The 26,494-nt window shown below is 37.6% G+C and overlaps 2 protein-coding genes across 6 annotated transcripts in view; one reads left to right on the forward strand and one right to left on the reverse strand.

The window, feature by feature from the left end:
- The window catches only part of ANKZF1 (ankyrin repeat and zinc finger peptidyl tRNA hydrolase 1), an 85,096-nt gene extending 69,082 nt beyond the window's left edge, over positions 1-16,014 (reverse strand). For all 3 annotated transcript variants that reach the window (XM_053698200.1, XM_053698202.1, XM_053698201.1), the window contains exons 1-2: positions 15,962-16,014; positions 2,700-2,827 (exon numbers count right to left, since the gene is read on the reverse strand). In XM_053698200.1, the coding sequence (XP_053554175.1) occupies positions 2,700-2,827; positions 15,962-15,969 (136 nt within the window). In that variant the 5' untranslated portion in view covers positions 15,970-16,014. The remainder of the gene's footprint in view (positions 1-2,699; positions 2,828-15,961) is intronic.
- An 11-nt stretch (positions 16,015-16,025) lies between these two features.
- ATG9A (autophagy related 9A) overlaps positions 16,026-26,494 on the forward strand; it is a 111,227-nt gene continuing 100,758 nt past the window's right edge. For all 3 annotated transcript variants that reach the window (XM_053698196.1, XM_053698197.1, XM_053698194.1), the window contains exon 1: positions 16,026-16,294. The gene's annotated coding sequence lies outside the window, so the exon portion shown is untranslated. The remainder of the gene's footprint in view (positions 16,295-26,494) is intronic.

Here is a 26,494-nt window from a genome sequence, read left to right on the forward strand (position 1 = left end):
GCGTATTCATTTTATAACAAGGGATACTAAGAGAACAAAGCACATTTGAAAATAAAAGTGAATTTAAAAGTGTCTTAAAATGACATGCTCTATCTGAATCATGCAAGTTTAATTTTGACTTTCCTATCCCTTTAACTCACTTTTTGATACTAATTAGCAAATTGTGGAGCTGTTTATATAAATTGCAACATTATGTGTCAGATAGCGTGCTATTTAGTAGATAACATAGAATGTAAAAGAAAAATCCTGATCTATATCTTTATATCTATTTTTTGTTATCTTATTAAATATCCTTTATACCAGTATTGATCTCATTAGAACGGTTTATAGAGAAGAGAACTTTCCATCTACATTTGAATATTGTGTAATGTATAAATGTACTATTCTCATTTATCTAGTAGCCGTATTCTGCTTTAGGGTACTTTTTGTTTTTATTATGCATAATTTATGGGGTATCCCACAAGTGGGTATTTAAATCCTCCAAATGCCTTGATATGTCTATCATAGGTTAATGTGCCTTTAACATGATATCACATGTACTTTTATATGCGTCTTACAATGACTGCAAGTATTACCCTTTAAATTGTGTTGTACGACATAACCTTTTAACTATGACTAAGTGCCTGTTTGCGGCGTGAAACGCGTCAGCTTCTTTCACCTCCTGGTGTATGTTTTAATTTTTCCAATAAAGTGTGGTTTTCTTTTTTAACGTTGCCCTGTTGCAGCCTTTTTCTCCTATTTTGTGTACACATTTCCTGTATTTTCTGTTTGTATCTTAAAGACATAGTAAACCCAAAATGTTTCTTTCATGATTCGGATAGAACATACAATTTTAAACAACTTTACAATTTACTTCTATTATCAAATTTACTTCATTATTTTGTTATCCATTGCTGAATGAACAGCATTGCACTACTGGCAGAAAGCTGAAGACATCTAGTTAGCCAATCACAAGAGACAAATGTGTGCAGGCACCAATTAGCAGAAGCTCCCACTGGTCTATGATATGTGCATATTCTTTTTTAACAAGGGATACTAAGAGAACGAAGCACAATTGAAAATATAAGTGAATTTAAAAGTGTCTTAAAATGACATGTTCTATCTGAATCATGCAAGTCTATTTTTGACTTTCCAATTCCTTTAATAAAGGGAATAAAAAAATATTGGTGGTCATTAAAACTTTGCTGAAACGACAAATCTAATGGTGGCCTAAGACTTTTGCACAGTAGTGTATATGAGCATATACATATATATTTACAGGGAACACACAGTTCGCATAGACCGCAATGTAAAGGCACGTTATTTATCACGCACCCGCAAATGGGCAAATGTACCCGTTTGCGGGCGTGCGTTAAATTAGAGCTCCACTTGCAATGTAGCCCTAAGTAGGTTAATTTAACACAGATTCCATGTGTTCCTCTAGGAATGGAACCTGTACGTTTCAAAAAGTAAACAAATTATACAAGTTGAGTACAACATTAAAAGGGACAGTAAAGTCATAATTAGACATTAATGATTTAGACAGAACATACAATTTTAAATAACTTTCCAATTTACTTCTATTAGTTAATTTGCATCCTTCTCTTGTTATCCTTTGCTGAAAGGTTTTTCTAGGTAAGCTCAGGAGCAGCAAATAACCTAGGTTCTAGCTGCTAATTGGTGGCTGCATTTATACGATTGTCATTGGCTCACCCATGTGTTTAGTTAGAAAACAGCAGTGTATTGCTGCTCCTTCCATAAATGATACCAAGAGACTGAAACAAATTTGATAATAGAAGTAAACTGGAAAGTTGTTTAAAATTGTATGTTCTATCTAAATCATGAAAGAGATTTTTTTGTTTCATGTCCCTTTAAGTCATTGCTGTCCAATGATAACATTAGATTACTCATTGGCAATATTTGACTGGTGTGCCGAAACCTTGAGAAAATCGTGAGGAGTAATCTTTTGTTTTCTACTTGGATTAGATATGAGTTATTGTAAGAATATTATATTATGTATACTATATTATACTTTGTATTTTATAAGTATGTATCCTTATTTACTTTTAACTATAACTATATATGTATTGTTATTGTATCAAACTTAATACTAGAATTTGTTGTTATTCATGAACTCTGTATAAATACTATACATGTACTGTTGAACTTTTAAGCCACATGCAAGGAATGCTGACCACACAGACAAAGGCAAAAGGAGATCTATACATTACAAGTGTATTACAGGATTCCTATTTTCTCTGTTGTAATGTCAAATCTACTTTTAGAACTAAAGCTATCACAAACGCTGAGTAAGATACATCTGTTGTTATTCAACCTTAAGAATGAGCTAAAGGATTATGTGTTTCGCTGTATTGCTGAATAGTATTTAAACTCCATGTGTCTCTAAAATAAACAGAGCTGTTTACACTACTCATGAGTCTCTGTGGGTGTGTGTGAGAATGGTTCTCCAAGCGCTTGATGTTTTCAGAGTGCCTTGTCAGTGTCCAGCAGGAGAGAGAGAAAGAAAGAGAGAGAATCCTGTTGCTACAGTTGTAAAGGGTCCCTGGTATTAGAAATAAGCCTTAACAAATTTGGTGTCAGCAGTGGGATTTTGGCACAGGGTGAGTAAACACTTTTATTCTTTGTCTTTACTCCCCTCTGTCAATTTCTAGACCCAGAAACAGACCATACCCTTAGGGTTTGAGTGGTATTCATTTTACCTGTGGATTTTCTGATCACATCTTCAGGGAATTCTTCCTTCACATTGCCAATATTCAGTGAAAGGCCAAACAAAAGAGGGTTTCCTAAACTCAGTTCAAATAGTTGGCAACTCTGTGTAGAAAGGCAACTGGGAAAGGACAAAACAGCATGTAAATACAATGAAGTCAAACAACCATAAAAACAAGATTTAAAAAATGATATACAAAAAACTTTTTTGAAGTCGTCCAAAAAACAGTTGTAGTTACATACACTTTTATATTTCATAGCAAAACAAGTATTACAAATTAGCCAAAACCTATTGGATAAGGATGTAAAAATACTTTTAAAATCTTTGGGTTTTAGTTATTTCTATCTTGGTTACTTTCTGGGGCTCAGTGACCAATAAGCTGTAAAAGAGGTGTAGAGGATAAAAATGAGCACAATTATGTTTAATGTGCATGGATGCATTTTAATTTCAAATATAAGCATTTTTGCAATATATTTTTATTAGAAAAAATGCTTATAGTAAAAGGTATTCGTGATTTCAATGGCATACGCACATATCCTTCGATGCCAATGCATCTGTATTCAGTCACCGCACCTTCTCAGAGATCCAGCAGTGGCTTGTATGACACAAATAATGTCTACAGAAGCAATGCAAACCACTGCCATCTTTCTCAACAAGCATGGTGCTTGAATACTGGAAAATGGGCCCTCACAGGTTATGTGCGTATGTCGCAGAAAAACTGTAATAACTTTTACTAGAAGCATTTTTGCTGATGAAAGTATATTACAAAAATACTTCTATTTTAAATTGACACGCACAATTAATTGTTTTACCTTTTTAGCCCTTTAACCCCTTAGTGACCAGAGCACTTTTCCATTTTCTGTCCGTTTGGGACCAAGGCTATTTTTACATTTCTGCGGTGTTTGTGTTTAGCTGAAATTTTCCTCTTACTCATTTACTGTACCCACACATATTATATACCGTTTTTCTCGCCATTAAATGGACTTTCTAAAAATACCATTATTTTCATCATATCTTATCATTTACTATAAAAAAAATTATAAAATATGAGGAAAAATGGAAAAAAACACACTTTTTCTAACTTTGAACCCCAAAATCTGTTACATATCTACAACCACCAAAAAACACCCATGCTAAATAGTTTCAAATACCCAATGTTTACATCTTCTTTGCTTTTTTTGTAACTTATAGGGCCATAAATACAAGTATTTTCAAACCATTTTTTTTTCAAAATTAACGCTAGTTACATTCGAACACTAATATCTTTCAGGAATCCCTGAATATCTATTGACAAAGTATTGATCTAGGCCCATTTTGGTATGTCAGATAGAATTCCCCAATTCCTGTTAAAGGCTCCGTAGAGAGGCCCCACACAGCTGATAATTAATCTCAATGGAGGTTTATACAGTAGAAAGCTATTCGTGTTTTAAGACTAGCGCTAGAAGTCTAGCTAAGAGGAGGTACAACAATGTATAGAATCAAGTAAACAGTAAACAGATAAAATATATAATATAAAATCGTTGTTCTTGACGCGTTTCAAAGGTTGCTTTCAATAGTTCCTTCTTCTTCAGAGGGGTGTATACTGCTGAGCCGTAATCGCTATTTTTGTATGCTTCGGCCGGCGGCACGCCCTCTGCGTATGATAGGTCATACGTGCCAGCGTCTAGTGACGTAATTCGTGCATTTGGCAGCGTGTCTAATTATAGGATGTTATAGCACAAAGTAGATGATAGGATACGTTATGTGTCATGTGACCTGACGTAGTTGCATGCTGATTTGTTAGAATAGACTAAGGCTTCTGGGATATGTAAAAAAACTACATATCCCAGAAGCCTTAGTCTATTCTAACAAATCAGCATGCAACTACGTCAGGTCACATGACACATAACGTAACCTATCATCTACTTTGTGCTATAACATCCTATAATTAGACACGCTGCCAAATGCACGAATTACGTCACTAGACGCTGGCACATATGACCTATCATACGCAGAGGGCGTGCCGCCGCCCGAAGCATACAAAAATAGCGATTACGGCTCAGCAGTATACACCCCTCTGAAGAAGGAACTATTGAAAGCAACCTTTGAAACGCGTCAGGGAACAACGATTTTATATTATATATTTTATCTGTTTACTTGATTCTATACATTGTTGTACCTCCTCTTAGCTAGACTTCTAGCGCTAGTCTTAAAACACGAATAACTTTCTACTGTATAAACCTCCATTGAGATTAATTATCAGCTGTGTGGGGCCTCTCTACGGAGCCTTTAACAGGAATTGGGGAATTCTGACACCCACTCGTGGAGGGACCTATTAAGGTCCTATATGCTATATACATACATACCTCATTTTGTTTGAGGATGATAAATGTGAGTGCTATGTGAATTGCATTTTTTAACCTTGCTGTGAATAAAACTGTATTACACTATATACTCTCTCTTGTTTCCCTGGGTATCCTTACGCTGGAGAAAGTTTATACCGAGACGGAGAAGCACCCCAAGAGGCTAACCACAAATCTACACAGGAAGCTTAAGGGATACCTTCACCATCAGAAGCACATCCCTACATACTCCAGGAGGCTAACGAAACTGGAATAGCCATCTTATTCGGATGCAAGGAGGAGATCCAACTATCTACACATACCCCCAGTGCGGCATACTTACCTCATCAGATTGGGGTAATATCTGGTAAGGGTATTGAATACCACCTATTACTTTATATCAGCTGTATTTTGGAAGATTCACCACGGATTGAATACACCCTAAGAACTTACATGAACTGTTCAGTTTATTATTTTTCATTTACATTTATATACATAGCTTCTGCCATAGTGGATATACAGGCGCTGCAAAATCTTTGTACCAATATTTACTCCTACTGACTGGGGTTACTCAACTCTTCCAGTATCTGTCTTATATAGCTGCCTTCAATATCCTACTCCTTTCTGACTAGCGCCATTTATAGAGTATCGCTTGTGTCTACTCAGAGTCCTGAGTGGCCGCATTCTACTTGTACCTTCATATATACACACATATTATATATATATATATATATATAATACCAATTGGTATCTTTGTCAATGGGTATTTAAAACATATTCGTCCCAAGAAAAGGTTCCTAATCTACCCCAAAACAACTCACCTATAAGTACCCGTAATGTGTCTCTGTCACTTCCGGTGTATCGGAAGCCGCCCCCGAGCGCGCACGTCCGGCCTTGCACTGGCCACATGGCTAATTACCATAGATCAACTCACGTGATGACGTTTACGCTTCTGTCACACGTAACACCTCTAGACAACGCGCATATCGGGTGACGGTAGTTCCGATAACATCGGACTAACTATTCCAAGTACCATAATTCTAAACACCATAGTGAAGTATCCCGTATACCACAAATGTTTTAAAAGAGTGTTAGCATCACACTACTTGAGATCCCAAGCGGATCGTATACCTGTACCCTTAAAGCTGCATTAACTTTCAAGCAGCACCATCTTTCAAATACATTACTCAACATACGACCCATATTGTAATATTATAAATAGCTAGAATAATAACATCAATTGTTGTCAAATATTCTGAATAGATAAATGCATCAAGTTACATTCATTGATAACTCATGTATGTTATTCATGTCTGGTGGAGTATAGTGAGAAACAATATTCAGGCCACAGCAATACACTGAACACAGTTATTATGGAGACTTTGTATATATATGTAACAAAGGACAAGTCCATCCTTTTAATATCGATGACCTAGACCGATTAATCATAGACATCCCATTCAAAGAAAGACATTAAAGTCCAATTGCATATTTAGTCCCTTCGGGGCCACCGTATCTAGACGGTAAATCCAAGAGGTCTCAAACTGTAATAATTTCGTATTTCTGTCACCCCCCCTCCGTAGGGGGGGCACGTGATCAATAAGCATAGTCCTCAGGCTAGCCGCTGTATGTCCTGCCTGGAGGAAGTGTCGGGCAACGGGTTGGTCAGCTGTTTTCTTCTCTATCGCCTGTCTAATTGCATGGCGATGATTAGCCATCCTCTCACGAAATGTAGTGGAGGTCTTACCCACGTACATCAAAGAACATGGACACATCGGTATGTAGATCACGTAGGTGCTCATGCATGATAATCTGTGCAGGATCTTAAACTTTCTCCCAGTATGTGGGTGATGAAAAAACATCCCTGTTAGCATACTATTGCACGTCGTGCAATCTCCACATCTGTAGCAACCTACTTTCCTCTTTGTGTCCAACCACGTGCTTTTTTCATAGCACTTTATAGGGTCATTGTGCACCAAGTGACAGAGACACATTACGGGTACTTATAGGTAAGTGGTTTTGGGGTAGATTAGGAACCTTTTCTTGGGACGAATATGTTTTAAATACCCATTGACAAAGATACCAATTGGTATCGAAACGTTTGGGGGACTTCTTTGAATGATGTTGTAAATCGAATTAAAAGTTTTTGCAAAGACCGGAGAGTGAAGCGCCTTTTCTTCCTTTTGGGGTTGATTGATATCACTGTATGTTTTTCACGCAGCACCCCGGCGGATGCCCTAAGTAACAGTGAGTGCACCTGTTGTTGATATCTATAAATTAGTATTGGAGTTGCACCCTGCACATTGTGGACTTTATCTCATGAGATTGAATATAATTGACTTTGGTTACTACTATCAACTACATTACTGCTTTTGCCTAGTATGTCCCTGTGAAGTGTTGTTTTTTCACTTGCAGCTATACTGATTTTTAAAGTTAACTGCTTGTTGTTTGTTTTTAAAACACATGGTGTTTATGAGATATTACCTAGGTGTTTCGATAGACCTGTGAACCAATAGAGACTGCTGAATATATAGTGGTTACATACATTTGATCAGCCATCATGGAATCTCTGGGATCCACTGCTGTTGATATACCTACTACAGGGGATGATACCATAAATAGAGAATCTTTTATATTTACTGAAGCAGATGCAGAGCGCATCCTTGCAAGTACTGACTTGCGTGAGTTGAGGGGGGAGACACCTCTTGATGTATACCACAAATTACTTAACCTACAGAAAAGAGAGGTAGACCATCACCTGCATACAGTTTACCTGTCTAATTATCATCGTAATAAAAATATACCACGTGGTTTTCGTATTAAGAACACACCCACGATAGGTAGGTCTAACCCAGAATTTTGTAGGAAATGGTGCTCAATATTAAATAAATGCTCGTATGACCTGATTTTGTTGGTGATTGAAGAGTCTAAAAGGTTGTTACATCTAATTAGAGTTGAAATTAATGAAGTCAAACAGATGAGTTACCAGATTCTAATTGAGGATACAGGTGAAGATTGGGTTAAAAAATTACAGGGACAAGTAAACAAATATAGGTATGATCTACTTACTTTTAAAAATAACAAATTGATTACTGTAGAGACAGATTACAGGGAAAGAAGAGTTTATAGATGGCTCTATGGGAAAGAGGATAGTAGACCCCAATATAGACGTAGAAGACGATTTAATAATAAAAACATTGCTGATACATCTGAGGCTGATACTGATGAAGCAATTACAAATGAGAATACTGGTCACCCTTTAGGCGGGGTAAGTACCAGGTCCTCCAGAAAACCTCCACTACCTGTAAAACAAAACGAGCAAGACCCCACACGAGGAGGGGAGGATTTAAAGAAAAAAACAAGCAAGAAAAAGTAGATATTATCTACAATCTAAGTGATAGACCTCTAAGTTTGGATGAGAAAAGTTTGCTGAATAAGGGCCTGTCTTTTGTCCCCACACCAGCTGTGGACAAATTTAAAATGAATGTAGAAATTTATAAATTGCAAAGGCAGCTTAAAATCAAGGATTTTTTTAAAAACAGTGAACTAACCACATTTAGCAAATTTAAGAGTCAGAGTAAGTTTGACCCGATTAACCCAAACCCTTCAATCCGCAGTTTTTCTCGCATGATTAGTGACACGTGTGAACAGGCTAAAGTGGAAAATGTTTTTCCTAACCTCACAAAGGGAGAGAAATTGGCCCTTAGCAGTTTAAAGAATGATAACACGATCATTATTCATGCGGCGGACAAGGGGGGCTCAATCGTGGTTCAAAATTATTCTGACTACAGAGAGGAAGCCTACAGATAGCTAACTGATAATCGAATCTATTGTAAACTTAGAGGGAACCCTATGAACTTGTTTAAGAAAGAATTAGATCTAATACTGAAATGTGGGCTGGAATCAGGTATGATTGATGAAAATGAATTTGAATATATGACTACAACATTTCCGGTTATCCCGGTGTTATATCTGTTGCCCAAAGTACACAAGACTTTGGTAAAAACCCCTGGCAGACCAATTGTGTCTGCAAGGGATTCTTTGTGTTCTAATGTGGCCATTTTCATAGATCACCACCTTCAACCAGTAGTAAAGGAATCATACTCCTTTATACTCGATTCCCCCTCACTCATTCGTAGGTTATTGGCTTGGAATGGCCTTGGCCCTGAGGATCTACTCGTTACAATGGATGTTGATAGCCTGTACACCGTCATCCCTCATGATGGCGGTGTGCAGGCAGTCAGATCCATGCTGAGTGAATCATTGGCGTATGCGGGACCACCAATTGAGTTCCTATTGGAACTACTTAAGTTTTGTTTGGAAAAAAACTTTTTCAAATTTGAAAAGGAGTTCTTCTTACAAGTGTCAGGAACTGCAATGGGTTCAAATATGGCTCCCGCATACGCCAATCTATACATGTCCTGGTATGAGACTATGGTTATGCAGATTCGTATGATAGAAAACATCAAATTGTATGTAAGATATATTGACGATGTGTTTATGGTATGGCGAGGGTCTGAAGAGTCTTTAAAGCAGTGGGTTGATAGCCTGAATCAGATTGAGTCTACTATTCGCTTTAAGGTTGCCCACAACAGAGTGAGCATACCATTTTTAGACTTAAATATATCTGTCTATACTGATGGTGAATGTTACAAATTCTCCACTTCTCTATATTCCAAACCCACTGACAGAAATTCATTATTAGTGTCCACAAGTTTCCACCCGGAACATCAGAAAAAGAGTGTTGTCTCCTCTCAACTCACGCGAGTGGCCCGCAATAATACACTAAGAGAGACGAGAAGATTACAGGAGGATGAAATGATTATGAAATTGGAACAGCGAGTATACAGAAAGAAGTTGATAACACAGGTGCACACCAACTTGGCCCAGGATGATCAGATGACCCTGCTGCAACCACGAGAGTTGATTGACAAGGTGGAAAACAAAGGTGATAATATTAATTTTGTAACTACTTTCAACCCCATATCTAAGGCACTGTCTGAGTCTGTAAAGAAGAATTGGGAGATCATCAGTACTGATAAAACATTACCATTCTTACATACAACTGCTCCACGGATGGCTTACAAAAGAGCACCTAATCTGAAGGATCTCTTGGTCCACAATGACCCTATAAAGTGCTATGAAAAAAGCATGTGGTTGGACACAAAGAGGAAAGTAGGTTGCTACAGATGTGGGGATTGCACGACGTGCAATAGTATGCTAACAGGGATGTTTTTTCATCACCCACATACTGGGAGAAAGTTTAAGATCCTGCACAGATTATCATGCATGAGCACCTACGTGGTCTACATACTGATGTGTCCATGTTCTTTGATGTACGTGGGTAAGACCTCCACTACATTTCGCGAGAGGATGGCTAATCATCGCCATGCAATTAGACAGGCGATAGAGAAGAAAACAGCTGACCAACCCGTTGCCCGACACTTCCTCCAGGCAGGACATACAGCGGCTAGCCTGAGGACTATGCTTATTGATCATGTGCCCCCCCTACGGAGGGGGGGTGACAGAAATACGAAATTATTACAGGTTGAGACCTCTTGGATTTACCGTCTAGATACGGTGGCCCCGAAGGGACTAAATATGCAATTGGACTTTAATGTCTTTCTTTGAATGGGATGTCTATGATTAATCGGTCTAGGTCATCGATATTAAAAGGATGGACTTGTCCTTTGTTACATATATATACAAAGTCTCCATAATAACCGTGTTCAGTGTATTGCTGTGGCCTGAATAATGTTTCTCACTATACTCCACCAGACATGAATAACATACATGAGTTATCAATGAATGTAACTTGATGCATTTATCTATTCAGAATATTTGACAACAATTGATGTTATTATTCTAGCTATTTATAATATTACAATATGGGTCGTATGTTGAGTAATGTATTTGAAAGATAGTGCTGCTTGAAAGTTAATGCAGCTTTAAGGGTACAGGTATACGATCCGCTTGGGATCTCAAGTAGTGTGATGCTAACACTCTTTTAAAACATTTGTGGTATATGGGATACTTCACTATGGTGTTTAGAATTATGGTACTTGGAATAGTTAGTCCGATGTTATCGGAACTACCGTCACCCGATATGCGCGTTGTCTAGAGGTGTTACGTGTGACAGAAGCGTAAACGTCATCACGTGAGTTGATCTATGGTAATTAGCCATGTGGCCAGTGCAAGGCCGGACGTGCGCGCTCGGGGGCGGCTTCCGATACACCGGAAGTGACAGAGACACATTACGGGTACTTATAGGCGAGTGGTTTTGGGGTAGATTAGGAACCTTTTCTTGGGATGAATATGTTTTAAATACCCATTGATAAAGATACCAATTGGTATCGAAATGTTTGGGGGACTTCTTTGAATGATGTTGTAAATCGAATTAAAAGTTTTTGCAAAAAAAAACACGGGTGGGGTCAGCACAGGGAAAATTCTGAAAAAATTATTATTATTTTATTATTATTTTTTTGTAATTTCCCCTGTTTGGGCCTTGCACCCAGGCCTGTCTGTTGTTAACTGCCTGTGACTCTGGTGACAGTGCAGCTTCCGGAGTATTGTAACATGCACAGCCCTGGGTGCAAAACAGGGTCATAGGATGTGTACCCGGTCCGGCCTGAGAGTGCTGACCCCACCCGTGTTTTGTATATGTTTGGGGAGATTACATAAGCCTGTACACCCGCCATTTTTTCACAGTTGTTTGAATGTGAGCCTGCATTGTGTGGCTGTTTAGGGACCCAGGTTTTCGGAAGAGACCTTGACAAGGTGCCTGGGCTTTTCCCATTTGGCCAGATGCGGTAACTAACTCTTCCATTGCTGCTTTTTATCTTAGTTGAGAGCTTGTGAGTGAGTGCTGGACTTTCTCTGTGTGATATATTAAATTTGTATATATGTGTGTGTTTCGAGGCTGGACTGACCTTACTTGGCGGGATCAGACTAATATACTACAGGAAAGTTTTCCTCTGTGAAAAGCACACTGGTCTAAAAGAGGTTGCTCCTGGGTGGTAGATCGCCATAGAACTAGCTGATGAGCGGTTCGTTCCTGGTAGAGTGGTTCTCTCTTCCTATGCAAAATTATATATATATATATATATATATATATATATATATATATATATATATATATATATATATATATATATATATATATATATATATATATATATATATATATATATATATATATATATATATATATAAAAATGGTAATAGCCCCCCTGGTACTGTTGCAGGGTCCAAGCTGCTGGCCCACGGTGCCCTGGGTGCACTCCAAAGGTAAATACAAAATGATTGAAGGAGTTACTCACAGGGTCTTGTATCCAAAAATACCAATGTATTTATTGATAATAAATACATTGGTATTTTTGGATACAAGACCCTGTGAGTGACACATTAAATTATATATATATATATATATATATATATATATATATATATATATATATATATATATATATATATATAAATAATATTGCATATGACAGTGAAATAGTGGCATGAATTATACCAAAATGGAATGGGACTCACCCACCACCTAGTCCTAGGGCAATAACGCATACAGCGGAGTGCGAGAAAATCGAGACCCATAGAACTCTCCCTTATGTTTACTGGAACATCTGGGCTACACTGCTAGATACCATAACTAGCTCAGAGAGTTGGATCCCCAAGTTAGTACATAAGAAGAGGGCACAAAGTAGACCACCTACCATATCCGACTGTATGGATGACTGCATAAATAAAAAGAGAGAAGTGCTCAACCTGGGAACGAACAATAGCATAATAGCTTGTTCTATGGCTAGTTACCACCCTAGAAGCAGCCTCTTTTTGCTCAATATGTGCCTTTCACAGAGAAGACCTTTCCTGTAGCATATCAGTCTGATCCTGACTTCACAGTACAGTCCAGCACCGAAATACCAGGCAATCCCGCTCTGAACGAGAGAAACGGCAAAACCCCAGACATACGTTTCGGCCTATTATGGGCCTCGTCAGTGAGGTGCAGCCATATCCCTCTAGGCACACTGAGCAATGGATGACTGCCCTACGTGTAGTCTTTTGCTTTCATAGCTCTGCAGAGGGTTACAACTGTAATGGGAAATACAGAATCTTCAATACCTTCTTGAAAATTGGACTAAGCTTATTATGGGCCGAGTGGAACTACATTGAGTTTACTTATACTCTCACTAGGGACATGCAGCATAATACTTTATTCCTATTAAAAGAGGAGTTCTAACAAACTAGGATTTGAGTTGGAGTGAGTAGCTTTTTCATATTTACAAGTAGACTCTTACAACAGTGACACTTTTGACGTGCTCTATATTGCTATATTTGCATTCTTCCCTTATTTAATGTTTGTCACCAATCATCATATGTTTTCAAATAGATTTTTACTTCTTTGGTTGACAGCAGTTTAACTAAGCTTAAGGATATAGGCTTAAGAGTAGGGATCAGATAAATAACAATGTATTAGTCTTGCTGTGCATTTTTCATAACATGGTATTTAAGCTTATCCCTATAACTCCTGAATGAAGACGGGTTAAATTTAATTACTCCTTAGCATGCATCAATATACAGATTTATGCAATTGTTGTGGTCTAGAGCTATAATTTATTCCCATACTAATCTTTGGTATATCTGGTTACACATATTCATTTTAGCTGGCAGTCATATTCAATTGAGACCTCACAGTAGCCTGTTATATCTCCTCCCCCTAGACTATACCCTCTTTTATGTATCTTTAGGCTTTGAGAGGCCCAAAAGCGGATAGGTCAGCCATATATGGGATGCCTTTTACTATGTCATAATTACTATGTCATCAGTGGATATTTGTGGCTTTTACCACATACTATAACTACTGCACGTATGGCTGTAATCTCTTATGTATATTTAACCCCTTAAGGACCAGCGACGTACCCTGTATGTCGCTGGCCTTTTTTTGGGACGTGATTGTTTTATAGCGCAGTCTTGCCACCAGCGTTGAGACTGTTCTATTCCACAAAGCCTGCTGGAGGGAGGGCATTAATAGTGTGTTCTTGCTAGACTTGTGCTATTATGTCCTGAAAAAACCCTTAACGACCAGTGACATACAGGGTACATTGTGGTCATTAAGGGGTTAAAAAGCTAGTATCAGTTATTAAAGCTATAAAGTATAACTTTTATCTCCTTATGGTCCATAAGTGACCAATCAGAATATCTAGTTCCCCCCCCCATGTATTGTATGAGTATATATAGGTCCAAAAGTGACCTCTTAAAGGTAAGGTAAAGTTGACACCAGTACTTAACGCTATTTGTACGATAATAAAAAATAAACATAAGTTTCATTCATCAATTCACAAATATCACGCATAAATCTACCTTTCTGTACCTGTTTTTTATGTCCTGTGTACAATATTTCGTCTGCCCGACATTTTCCTTTATTTGATTGACATCCGCTTTCAATATAACCCTCCAATTGGCATTTTCCCCTTCAGGGGTTTAGCCCATCAATCCCGACGTCACTCGTCTATTGAGCGCATGCGCTGGACTAGACTCAAGCCTCTTCAAACTGTGCTCGTTCGCGAGTAGCGCATGCGCAGTGCTAGCGGTGTAGCGATCACTTAGTTTGCTTCTTTCTAACCAGGGGTGAATTTGCGCATGCGCATAAGATAGTGCCTCTGTGAACGCGCATTGACCTGACTAAGACAAAGGGGTGAGAACGCTTCCTGTAATAACAGCGATAAAGACGGAAGTGGCATGGGGGAGGAGGATTGAATATAACGGCTGCATATACAAAGATTGGATTACAGGTAAAATAAAGAATGTAAAGCGAAAAAAAAGTTAGCGACTACCTTATTATTGATATTTATTTTAAATAAATGAGGTCAATAAATATAAACTTTACCTTACCTTTAATCTTTAGAGGGATATTATATCATAAAATGAGGTTTCATGTTTATATGTTTATCCTCTTACAGGCCTATATGTCTGTAAAAATCACTTTAAGACGTCCGAAATTTAGAGCTAACCATTCTTATTAGCTATTGTACAGGGCACTAATATGCTTATTGCTATAACCATTGCATTCTAAACTTCTTATAATGTAGAATTATTTTGTGGTCAATAGACCTATAGCTTTGTAACCTCATTTGCTAGTTTGCAATCTGTTAGTCTGATATTGTTGTTGTGGCTAAACAAGCATTGATTGTACATTTCAACAAAAACCTCAATAAAAGAACATTTAAAAAAACAAGGCTCTATTTGTGTCTAAATGGAATGATGGCAAAAATGCTAAAAATTCTCCGGTATTTTGGACAAGTTCATCTATGAAAGTCCCGGTAGCGAAAGGGTTAAAAACCAACCTCATCCCTAACTGATCTGATTGCTGAAATTATTATGGCAATGTAATGTACAGGATATGTTTCTGCAGAAGACATTATGAAGGCTGTCATAACTAATTATGTCTTAATGTTTGATACAAGCCTCAGCATATGTTAGCTACACTTTTTATTTTTTCTTAAAAGTGATCAACTAGTAAATGAATATATATATGTCGCATATATTACAGGAAGTTAAACATGTAAGGATAATACTTGAAAAACATAAAAGCAATACATGACAGCATTGTAGTCGGGAATTAGCTATTAGTAAAAGTACACATCCAATGTTGATTAATCAACGAACAGCTAGTGTGTGTGTTTAATTATTTTAAGCTGCATTTTCCTCAATTTTTTTTTAAAAGAAAAATATGGAATAATTCGGATTGGTTTAACACGAATCACTTAAATGCAATACCATTTTACAATGTTTCAAGAATATAAATATATATGCTAGATACCACTGACATTTACTACACTTTACATACTACTCGAAATATATACTGTACAGCATACAAGAAAAGAAAAATAGAATAAAGAATACACAATATTAAGTATGCAATTTATCTCACCGCTCCATAATGTCCACATGGAACTCACTACCGCCTTCTCTTCCGCATACATACGTCACTTCCTCTCTTTGACAGCTCGCGTCTCTTCTTTGCTAAGTCTAACCAAAAACAAACATTTATTTCCCTCCCACCATAACTCCAATTGGCTATCACGAAAACACCAAGCACACCCGCTTTTTATGGTTGGTTTAGAAATACTCATATCCCAATATCTCGCTGTTGATTGTCTCATGGCGATGTCACTACACTAGAGTGACAGGATTTGCTACCTTCACTGAGGTACCGACGGGTCACAGAATCTGAGAGAACACCTGATAGGCGAGTGTAACCCAGGTAACGTTTTGGGAAAGCTGGACTCATCTACGGGGGTGGGTGAATACAGATATGGTGGTGACCGGAATAAGTGAGACACCGCCCTTCACTAACTCTGGCTTTCACTATTTATTTTGTAGTTACCATAACACTGTACAGTACAGTATATAGATATTTTACATATATAGATCTATAGCTAATATATACGTGTGTCTGTTATGTGTGTAGAATGCATTACAACACCATATACACATCAAAACAAAAATAGATCTGGGGATGCTTGTTCCAAAAATACATAATGAAGCAATAGCATTACTAGGCATAAATATTCTGTGCGTATGTTATAACTCAGTATATATACTACTTAAAACCCACACATTAGTATTCTATATATATATATATATATATATATATATATATATATATATATATATATATATATATTGTTAAATAGATATATATGTTACCTAGATTACCACTGACTGTCTGCCATGCAACTTCCTTGTCCTGTTCAAATGTACCTTTTTCTTCTATTAAACCTTACTTTTTTTTACCATAAAAGTATGTTAGATAAGCATGCATAATATGTCAAAATATTTGAATAAAGGCATAAGATATTGACACTGGCATTGAAGATTTTAACTCTTGAGAGTAAGGTTGCTACTAGTTGTGTACTACTGTATGACCTAATTTGTTTGTGTTTACCTGACAAACATATTATTATTTTTTAATATGGATGTGTAGACTTGAGGAAGGGCGAAATATGTTTTTAATCATCATTTAAGATGTTAAAATGGGACATACGGGATTTACTAGCACCACATAATTTATCATGAGGCTGAAGTTACCATCTTTTCTGATGAGACACAAGTGTTACAGTACTTATTTGTTGGATGTCTGGTGTCTGGCATTATAGTCCTCCATGATACCTCTCTTATGTGTGACTGAGTTTTACCCACTCTTTTTTTTAATATGACCCCATAAAGCTATGGTAATACAGAAGGTAGACTATGCATGTTTATTTGGTTTATATTTACATTTTCTCTTAACAGAGCTATAAGAGACAGTAAGAGAATAAAAAGAGCAATGTCTTAGATCAGTGGCTTTAAACAAGGCTTCAGAGGCAGAGAAATAAGACTTTAATTAATCTTTTGCAGCCAACATAAGGTGCCTTTTAATCATCATTACTTTTGGTTTCACTTTAGCCATTCATATCCTGCCTGTAGTGTAGATAAAAGCTCCCAAACATCCTCTGCATTTAAACTAAACAGCACAATGCAAAATGAGGAAAGGGACCATTAACACATTTCTTCTGTTTTGTTTTGAGATAAGTGAGGACAGTGAAAGCAAGGCTTTACCATAGCTCCTTCATTTCTTTAGCATCTAATTTTCTTAATCTGCACAAATACCACTAGAACCATGAGGGGAAGTTCTGCTTGAGAATCAGCACTGAATTGAGATGACAGTCACATACTTTTGGGAGTGTTTCAAGTAAATGTCAATATAAATGTTGGCATCAGCAGCATTTCACAACTCCACACTATTTCAGTGCTAATCCCCAAAGTTATTCCTGTGTCACTAAAAAAATACTATTTGGTGAGAGACAACGAGTCATCACATGTGGGAGAGTAAATCTCCCGTGGGAGTTTGTTACTTGCCTGCCACAGGTGAAGCTGGGACTCGTCCTGCAGCCTCCTCCTGTTGGCCTCATCTAAGTACTCCTTCCTTAGAACCTGTGTCAGTGCATACTACACAAGATGGGCTCTTCTACTGGAAGCAGGTAGCCTGCACCTTCATATGCACGGTAGAGTGAGTGCTGACTAGTAACTAGGTACTTGCACTCACATAGCTCACAGATTTTTAGCGTGGGGATGTACACATGATTCACAAAGACTGGGGACATATTTACATACACTAGATAACACTACATACAGTTTTAGGCACTTGTACACATTTACAGTAAAATTAATGTATTGTTTCACTAAATTTGTTTCTAGTATTGAGTATATACCAGAGCTCTGTTCCTCATTCTCAGTAGGCTCTCAGAGAACCAAGAACATTTCTGTAGCTGGAGTGCTAATTTTCAGAAGTTTCTGAGTTTCCTTCTGTGCAGAGATGGTTGCATCTTTGATGACACACTGCTATTTCTCCTCAGACCTTTAGCGTTGTAAGCACCCTTAATAGCTAGAGTTTTGCATAAAGGTATATTTATTTAACCCTTTATTGACTCAAACTGTATTTTTTCTTTCTTTATATTTTTATTCAGTGAAGGAAGTAATACAGATACATTCTAAAACAAGTCAAATCAAATTGGGGCTCGATGATAAGCATATCACCCCACAAAGCGTATGTGAAATGACTCAATTTATAACGTGACATAAACAAAACATACTCTATCTTAGTTTTAGAAAAATATAGAGTTGTTGTAATTGTACAAATGTGTGAATTAACAATAAACATAATAACATTACAACCGACTGAATAATTTGAAAGAGAAGAAAGAAAGAAATTAATAGAAAAAAAGGATATCTCACTTCCTGCTTGCCTAAAGGACTCAAGAACAGGCAAGAAAGAAAAATAAAATTGATGACTTGCTTAACAGAAGTGATCCAGTAAGGTTTATATTTCGTCATCTAATCAGCCCAAATTATCTCAAAAAGATGGCATAAAACGAGTATTTATAATAAATACAAAAATCACAATAATGTGGTTAACACAGATAATAATATAAACTAAAAATAAAATGTGCAACAAACACACACAAATAGTGATAATAATACAGACTAGTATGCAGGAATATATCCAAAGTGAAAAGAGTCTTTAATGGCAACAGTCCCACAAATACTAATAGTTAAAACGATGTTCCTCAAAAGGAAGAGAAAGAAACACATCATAGCATAATAATGAGTACATTTTCACTTCCCAGATGGAAGGCAAACCGGACAAGTACCTCTTCTTGTGACCAATTTGAGCAATTGTTGAAAAAGTTAACAGCAGTTGGTGAAACGATCATTGGAGTCATTTAAGCATTTTTCAAATTGGTCACAAGGAGGGGTACTTGTCTAGTACAGAAAGACTACAGATACAGATTCATGCCGTCTAACAACGGACTACTACACACAATATCCTTGTATGTTTGTACCTTTTACCCTCAGTGATCTAAAATAACTTTGGCTTTTGTTTTTAATAAATTGTACATTTGCTTTAAGCATTTGTCATGATCTGTATCCAGTCTGCCTGGGGTCTGCACAATAGAGCTAATTATCTCGAGCTGTTGAAGCTCTAACTAATGTGGTCCTCAATTTGGGTCTAGTCCACCAAGTATGCAGAGAGTCTCCCACCACCCCACATTCCATCGTGACACAGAATTATTCAGCTTGAACAACTTAAGGGGATGATATACCAGTTTGCTAAAATTTCATAGTAACTTTTATACAAAGTGATGTAGTGAAGGGCTCTTTCAGTGATATTAATGGCCTGTTGCCAATTCCGTAAAGGTATAGTTAAATGCAGAATACTGCTAACTAAATTAAATAATCACAGAGTTTATCCCAGGAAAAGAAGGTAGAAAACTTGGCCAAAAATTCTAATGTGTTTTTTTCTCTTTTTGTCCAAAATTAGCCATCTTCAGCAGGAAGGGGGATGAGAAGAGAACTAATTTGGTTTTCCAGTTTTATGCACAATACAATAGGGAGTGATCTATCATATGCCATTCAAATGATATATGGGAGTAGCCTTAGAGTAGGAATGTGTGTTTTAATTCCAGGGATAAAATCTCTAAGATATACCACCACGCTGGTTTGGCTCCTTCCATCATAGAGCAATGTAAAGATAAGGGTCCACCGTCATGCAATTTAGGCTCCCAAACTGTTTTAGCTCTAATGGACGTGGGGTGCAATCCCCAACTAATCAATACACTTTTTAGATGTACATATTCAAAAATTATAAGTGTAGGTGGGGAAGGATCTACACAAAGCATCTCTTAAGGTAAAAGCATCCTGGGAAACTAAATCTGAAAACCCCGCCCCATGCAAGACCACATGTTAGCATGAGTCCGGTAGACCAACCAATAAACCTCTAATATAATGAGATGTGGGGCTTCATCAGGATCATGTCTAATCTGGTCCCATAATCAAAGACTTTCTTTATGATGACATCTCCAAAGTCCTGCGGCAATGATAAGAAATAAGACAGGGAAGCATGTTTACTATCTCACCATCCTCAAGCACGTTGGAATACTCCCCATTGGGAAATGTGTCAGCATAGTGGCCTCATAGTATCTAGTAAACAAAGAGGAAGCAACCCCACCATGTAAATTTAACCCCTTAAGGACCAGCGACGTACCCTGTATGTCACTGGCCTTTTTTGGGACTTGATTGTTTTATAGCGCGGTCTTGCCACCAGCGTTGAGACTGCTCTATTCCACAAAGCCTGCTGGAGGGAGGGCATTAATAGCGTGTTCTTGCTAGACTTGTGCTATTATGTCCTGAAAAAAACCTTAACGACCCAGTGACATACAGGGTACATTGTGGTCATTAAGGGGTTAAGTATTGTAAGGTTCTATATGCTATCCTTGGGCGCCTCCCCTGCCAAATATAACTGGGCATGATACTGTGGAATTGGAGAAGTCAGTTTTTTGGAAGATGAAAAGGGAGACCTTGAAATAGGTAGGTGGGTTTAGGCAGGAAACTAATTTTTAGGGCAGCTGTTCTACCCAATCTCGATATGGAGGGAACATTCCACTTGTTCTTGACTTGCCTCAACTCATGTAGTAGTGGGACATAGTTGTCTTGGATCTTCCTGGGGATTTCGTTAGATATAACTGCGCCCAAATATTTCTGTGAATAAGTGGACCATTTAAAAGGAAATGTCTCCTGTAAGGAATGAGTATAAGTATGTGAAAACCCCCACATAAAGGCTTATGTTTTCAAATAATTTAGCTTGTAGAAGGATAAATCTCCAAACTGTGATAGAGTTTGAAACAAATTGGGGAAGGCTCTCTAAAGGGTCTGGAAGGAAGATAGTGTTTTTGTCGGCAATATGTGATTTTATCACATTTTGTTAGTGCCAAATCATGTGATACCATCAATATTCTGATTTTTCTGATAATTGCTGCTAAAGGCTCAATGGCTAAACAAAATGCAGGAGGGACAAAGGGCACCCCTGCCTAGTTCCATTAGATACCCGAAATGTTGGTGAGCAGAAATGTAGTCCTTGCACTTGAGCAAGTGCCATAATCGCCTTCTTAATATAACAAGGGAACCCAAAAACCTCCAATGCTTCCCATAGATAATCCCAACTAACTCAAACAAAGGCTTTTTAAGCGTCTAAAGAGATCACAGAGAGAGGCCTATGAAGCCTGGTAGTTTGAAGAAAGATTTAACCACTGGGTTTAATCTGGGCATTCTCTATTACAAGTAAAACCAACTTGGTCCAACTGTACCAGGGAGGGCAAGAGAGCGGCTAATAGTTTAGCTAATGTTTTAGAGAATATTTTAATGTCGACATGGATCAAATAAATAGGCCAGTAGCTTTCACATATAGAAGGATCTTTCCCAGGTTTAGGGATAGTGATTAAATTCCTGATCAAAAGAGCCCTTCTCACTAGCCTCGTGGAATATCATCAATAATAAGAGTTCCGAGCAGAATGTTTTATAAAACACCTCACTATAGCTATCCGGACCGGGGGATTTAAGGGGTTTCAGATTCTTTACTACAAATATATCATTAATAATAATAAGGGCAGTTAGAGACTCCCTTTGCTCCTAAGTAAGGTGGGGTAATCTTGATGATCAGCCCTCTACTCCTTCCTTTACTCCGACATATGTTTCACTACTGCCCTGTAGCTTTTTCAAGGAGACTTTACTTGTATGTGGTATCCAATATCCTGTTTAAAAAGCCCACTGTCCATCGCTATTGTTGTGAACCCCAAGAGAATAAATTAATTAGGTTTTTTTAATTATATATTATTATATATGAACCTTTTGACTATGAAGTGTTAATGTAACTTGTAATTCCTTTAAAAACTTGTGGTTTAATAGTATGTTTTATGCTTAAGAGGATGCAATCCGGGTTAAATTCCGGTATTAGGCATTGTTTTTAATTACATTTTAATATGAGGTTGTTTTAATTATTCTGTGATTGTAATAAAGATGTTCAAATTGATTTTATATACTTTGTAAATAAGATATTTTTTATGAGGTTGCTAATTCTTTGTTATTATATTTTTACTTACCGGATATATGCTCGCAAATGAACACTCATGAGTTAAAGGATTGTACCAATATAGATGGCCAATGGGCTTTATAAACAGGATATTGGATACCACATACAAGCAAAGTCTCCTTAAAAATCTACAGGGCAGGAGCAAAACAAATGTCGGAGTAAAGGAAGGAGTAGACGGCTGATCACCAGGAAGGGTGGGACACTGTTTAACAAACGCTGTTTCTAAAACTACGAATTGTAACACACTTTTAGTGTTTTGATGCTAAACTGTTATGTTTACCTTAAGTGATCGCAAAGCCTGATACTTTGTATACTGCAATAAAAGTTTGTTTTATTCATTTTATCCAGTATCCGTGAGGAGTTCTTTATATAAAGAGCAATACCCAAAGCTGTTAAATCTCTGGGGTATGTGAGTATATTAACTCACGTTTATTGAATCAAGCAAGTTTTAACAGTTTTACACTATGGTCCTGCTTTCTTTTCTCTTTTGAGGAATCTTAACTTCCTATATAAGACTGCTAAGGACTGTATTATTTTCATCAGTTCATTCTTACACTGATATTGCCAATTTTGGTTTATATAGTAATATTGATTCACTATTGGCCTTTTTTATTTTTATAGATATATATTTTACCAAAAAATAATAATAAAAAATATATAAAAATTTTATATATATATATATATATATATATATATATATATATATATACAGGGAGTGCAGAATTATTAGGCAAATGAGTATTTTGACCACATCATCCTCTTTATGCATGTTGTCTTACTCCAAGCTGTATAGGCTCGAAAGCCTACTACCAATTAAGCATATTAGGTGATGTGCATCTCTTTAATGAGAAGGGGGGTGGTCTAATGACATCAACACCCTATATCAGGTGTGCATAATTATTAGGCAACTTCCTTTCCTTTGGCAAAATGGGTCAAAAGAAGGACTTGACAGGCTCAGAAAAGTCAAAAATAGTGAGATATCTTGCAGAGGGATGCAGCACTCTTAAAATTGCAAAGCTTCTGAAGCGTGATCATCGAACAATCAAGCGTTTCATTCAAAATAGTCAACAGGGTCGCAAGAAGCGTGTGGAAAAACCAAGGCGCAAAATAACTGCCCATGAACTGAGAAAAGTCAAGCGTGCAGCTGCCAAGATGCCACTTGCCACCAGTTTGGCCATATTTCAGAGCTGCAACATCACTGGAGTGCCCAAAAGCACAAGGTGTGCAATACTCAGAGACATGGCCAAGGTAAGAAAGGCTGAAAGACGACCACCACTGAACAAGACACACAAGCTGAAACGTCAAGACTGGGCCAAGAAATATCTCAAGACTGATTTTTCTAAGGTTTTATGGACTGATGAAATGAGAGTGAGTCTTGATGGGCCACATGGATGGGCCCGTGGCTGGATTGGTAAAGGGCAGAGAGCTCCAGTCCGACTCAGACGCCAGCAAGGTGGAGGTGGAGTACTGGTTTGGGCTGGTATCATCAAAGATGAGCTTGTGGGGCCTTTTCGGGTTGAGGATGGAGTCAAGCTCAACTCCCAGTCCTACTGCCAGTTTCTGGAAGACACCTTCTTCAAGCAGTGGTACAGGAAGAAGTCTGCATCCTTCAAGAAAAACATGATTTTCATGCAGGACAATGCTCCATCACACGCGTCCAAGTACTCCACAGCGTGGCTGGCAAGAAAGGGTATAAAAGAAGAAAATCTAATGACATGGCCTCCTTGTTCACCTGATCTGAACCCCATTGAGAACCTGTGGTCCATCATCAAATGTGAGATTTACAAGGAGAGAAAACAGTACACCTCTCTGAACAGTGTCTGGGAGGCTGTGGTTGCTGCTGCACGCAATGTTGATGGTGAACAGATCAAAACACTGACAGAATCTATGGATGGCAGGCTTTTGAGTGTCCTTGCAAAGAAAGGTGGCTATATTGGTCACTGATTTGTTTTTGTTTTGTTTTTGAATGTCAGAAATGTATATTTGTGAATGTTGAGATGTTATATTGGCTTCACTGGTAAAAATAAATAATTGAAATGGGTATATATTTGTTTTTTGTTAAGTTGCCTAATAATTATGCACAGTAATAGTCACCTGCACACACAGATATCCCCCTAAAATAGATATAACTAAAAACAAACTAAAAACTACTTCCAAAACTATTCAGCTTTGATATTAATGAGATTTTTGGGTTCATTGAGAACATGGTTGTTGTTCAATAATAAAATTAATCCTCAAAAATACAACTTGCCTAATAATTCTGCACTCCCTGTATATATTCAGGGAGTGCAGAATTATTAGGCAAGTTGTATTTTTGAGGATTCATTTTATTATTGAACAACAACCATGTTCTCAATGAACCCAAAAAACTCATTAATATCAAAGCTGAATAGTTTTGGAAGTAGTTTTTAGTTTGTTTTTAGTTATAGCTATTTTAGGGGGATATCTGTGTGTGCAGGTGACTATTACTGTGCATAATTATTAGGCAACTTAACAAAAAACAAATATATACCCATTTCAATTATTTATTTTTACCAGTGAAACCAATATAACATCTCAACATTCACAAATATACATTTCTGACATTCAAATACAAAACAAAAACAAATCAGTGACCAATATAGCCACCTTTCTTTGCAAGGACACTCAAAAGCCTGCCATCCATGGATTCTGTCAGTGTTTTGATCTGTTCACTATCAACATTGCGTGCAGCAGCAACCACAGCCTCCCAGACACTGTTCAGAGAGGTGTACTGTTTTCCCTCCCTGTAAATCTCACATTTGATGATGGACCACAGGTTCTCAATGGGGTTCAGATCAGGTGAACAAGGAGGCCATGTCATTAGATTTTCTTCTTTTATACCCTTTCTTGCCAGCCACGCTGTGGAGTACTTGGACGCGTGTGATGGAGCATTGTCCTGCATGAAAATCATGTTTTTCTTGAAGGATGCAGACTTCTTCCTGTACCACTGCTTGAAGAAGGTGTCTTCCAGAAACTGGCAGTAGGACTGGGAGTTGAGCTTGACTCCATCCTCAACCCAAAAAGGCACCACAAGCTCATCTTTGATGATACCAGCCAAAACCAGTACTCCACCTCCATCTTGCTGGCGTCTGAGTCGGACTGGAGCTCTCTGCCCTTTACCAATCCAGCCACGGGCCCATCCATCTGGCCCATCAAGACTCACTCTCATTTCATCAGTCCATAAAACCTTAGAAAAATCAGTCTTGAGATATTTCTTGGCCCAGTCTTGACGTTTCAGCTTGTGTGTCTTGTTCAGTGGTGGTCGTCTTTCAGCCTTTCTTACCTTGGCCATGTCTCTGAGTATTGCACACCTTGTGCTTTTGGGCACTCCAGTGATGTTGCAGCTCTGAAATATGGCCAAACTGGTGGCAAGTGGCATCTTGGCAGCTGCACGCTTGACTTTTCTCAGTTCATGGGCAGTTATTTTGCGCCTTGGTTTTTCCACACGCTTCTTGCGACCCTGTTGACTATTTTGAATGAAACGCTTGATTGTTCGATGATCACGCTTCAGAAGCTTTGCAATTTTAAGAGTGCTGCATCCCTCTGCAAGATATCTCACTATTTTTGACTTTTCTGAGCCTGTCAAGTCCTTCTTTTGACCCATTTTGCCAAAGGAAACTAAGTTGCCTAATAATTATGCACACCTGATATAGGGTGTTGATGTCATTAGACCACACCCCTTCTCATTACAGAGATGCACATCACCTAATATGCTTAATTGGTAGTAGGCTTTCGAGCCTATACAGCTTGGAGTAAGACAACATGCATAAAGAGGATGATGTGGTCAAAATACTCATTTGCCTAATAATTCTGCACTCCCTGTATACATACATACATATATATATATATATATATATATATATATATATATATATATGTGTGTGTGTGTGTGTTTGTGTATTTAAGAATAAATCCTATATAATAAAAGGCCAGGTATGTTTGTCAGATGCAGTCATTTGCAGTAGAGACTGCACA

Source organism: Bombina bombina, chromosome 1, assembly GCF_027579735.1.
Source record: "Bombina bombina isolate aBomBom1 chromosome 1, aBomBom1.pri, whole genome shotgun sequence".
Taxonomy (NCBI): Eukaryota; Metazoa; Chordata; class Amphibia; order Anura; family Bombinatoridae; genus Bombina; species Bombina bombina.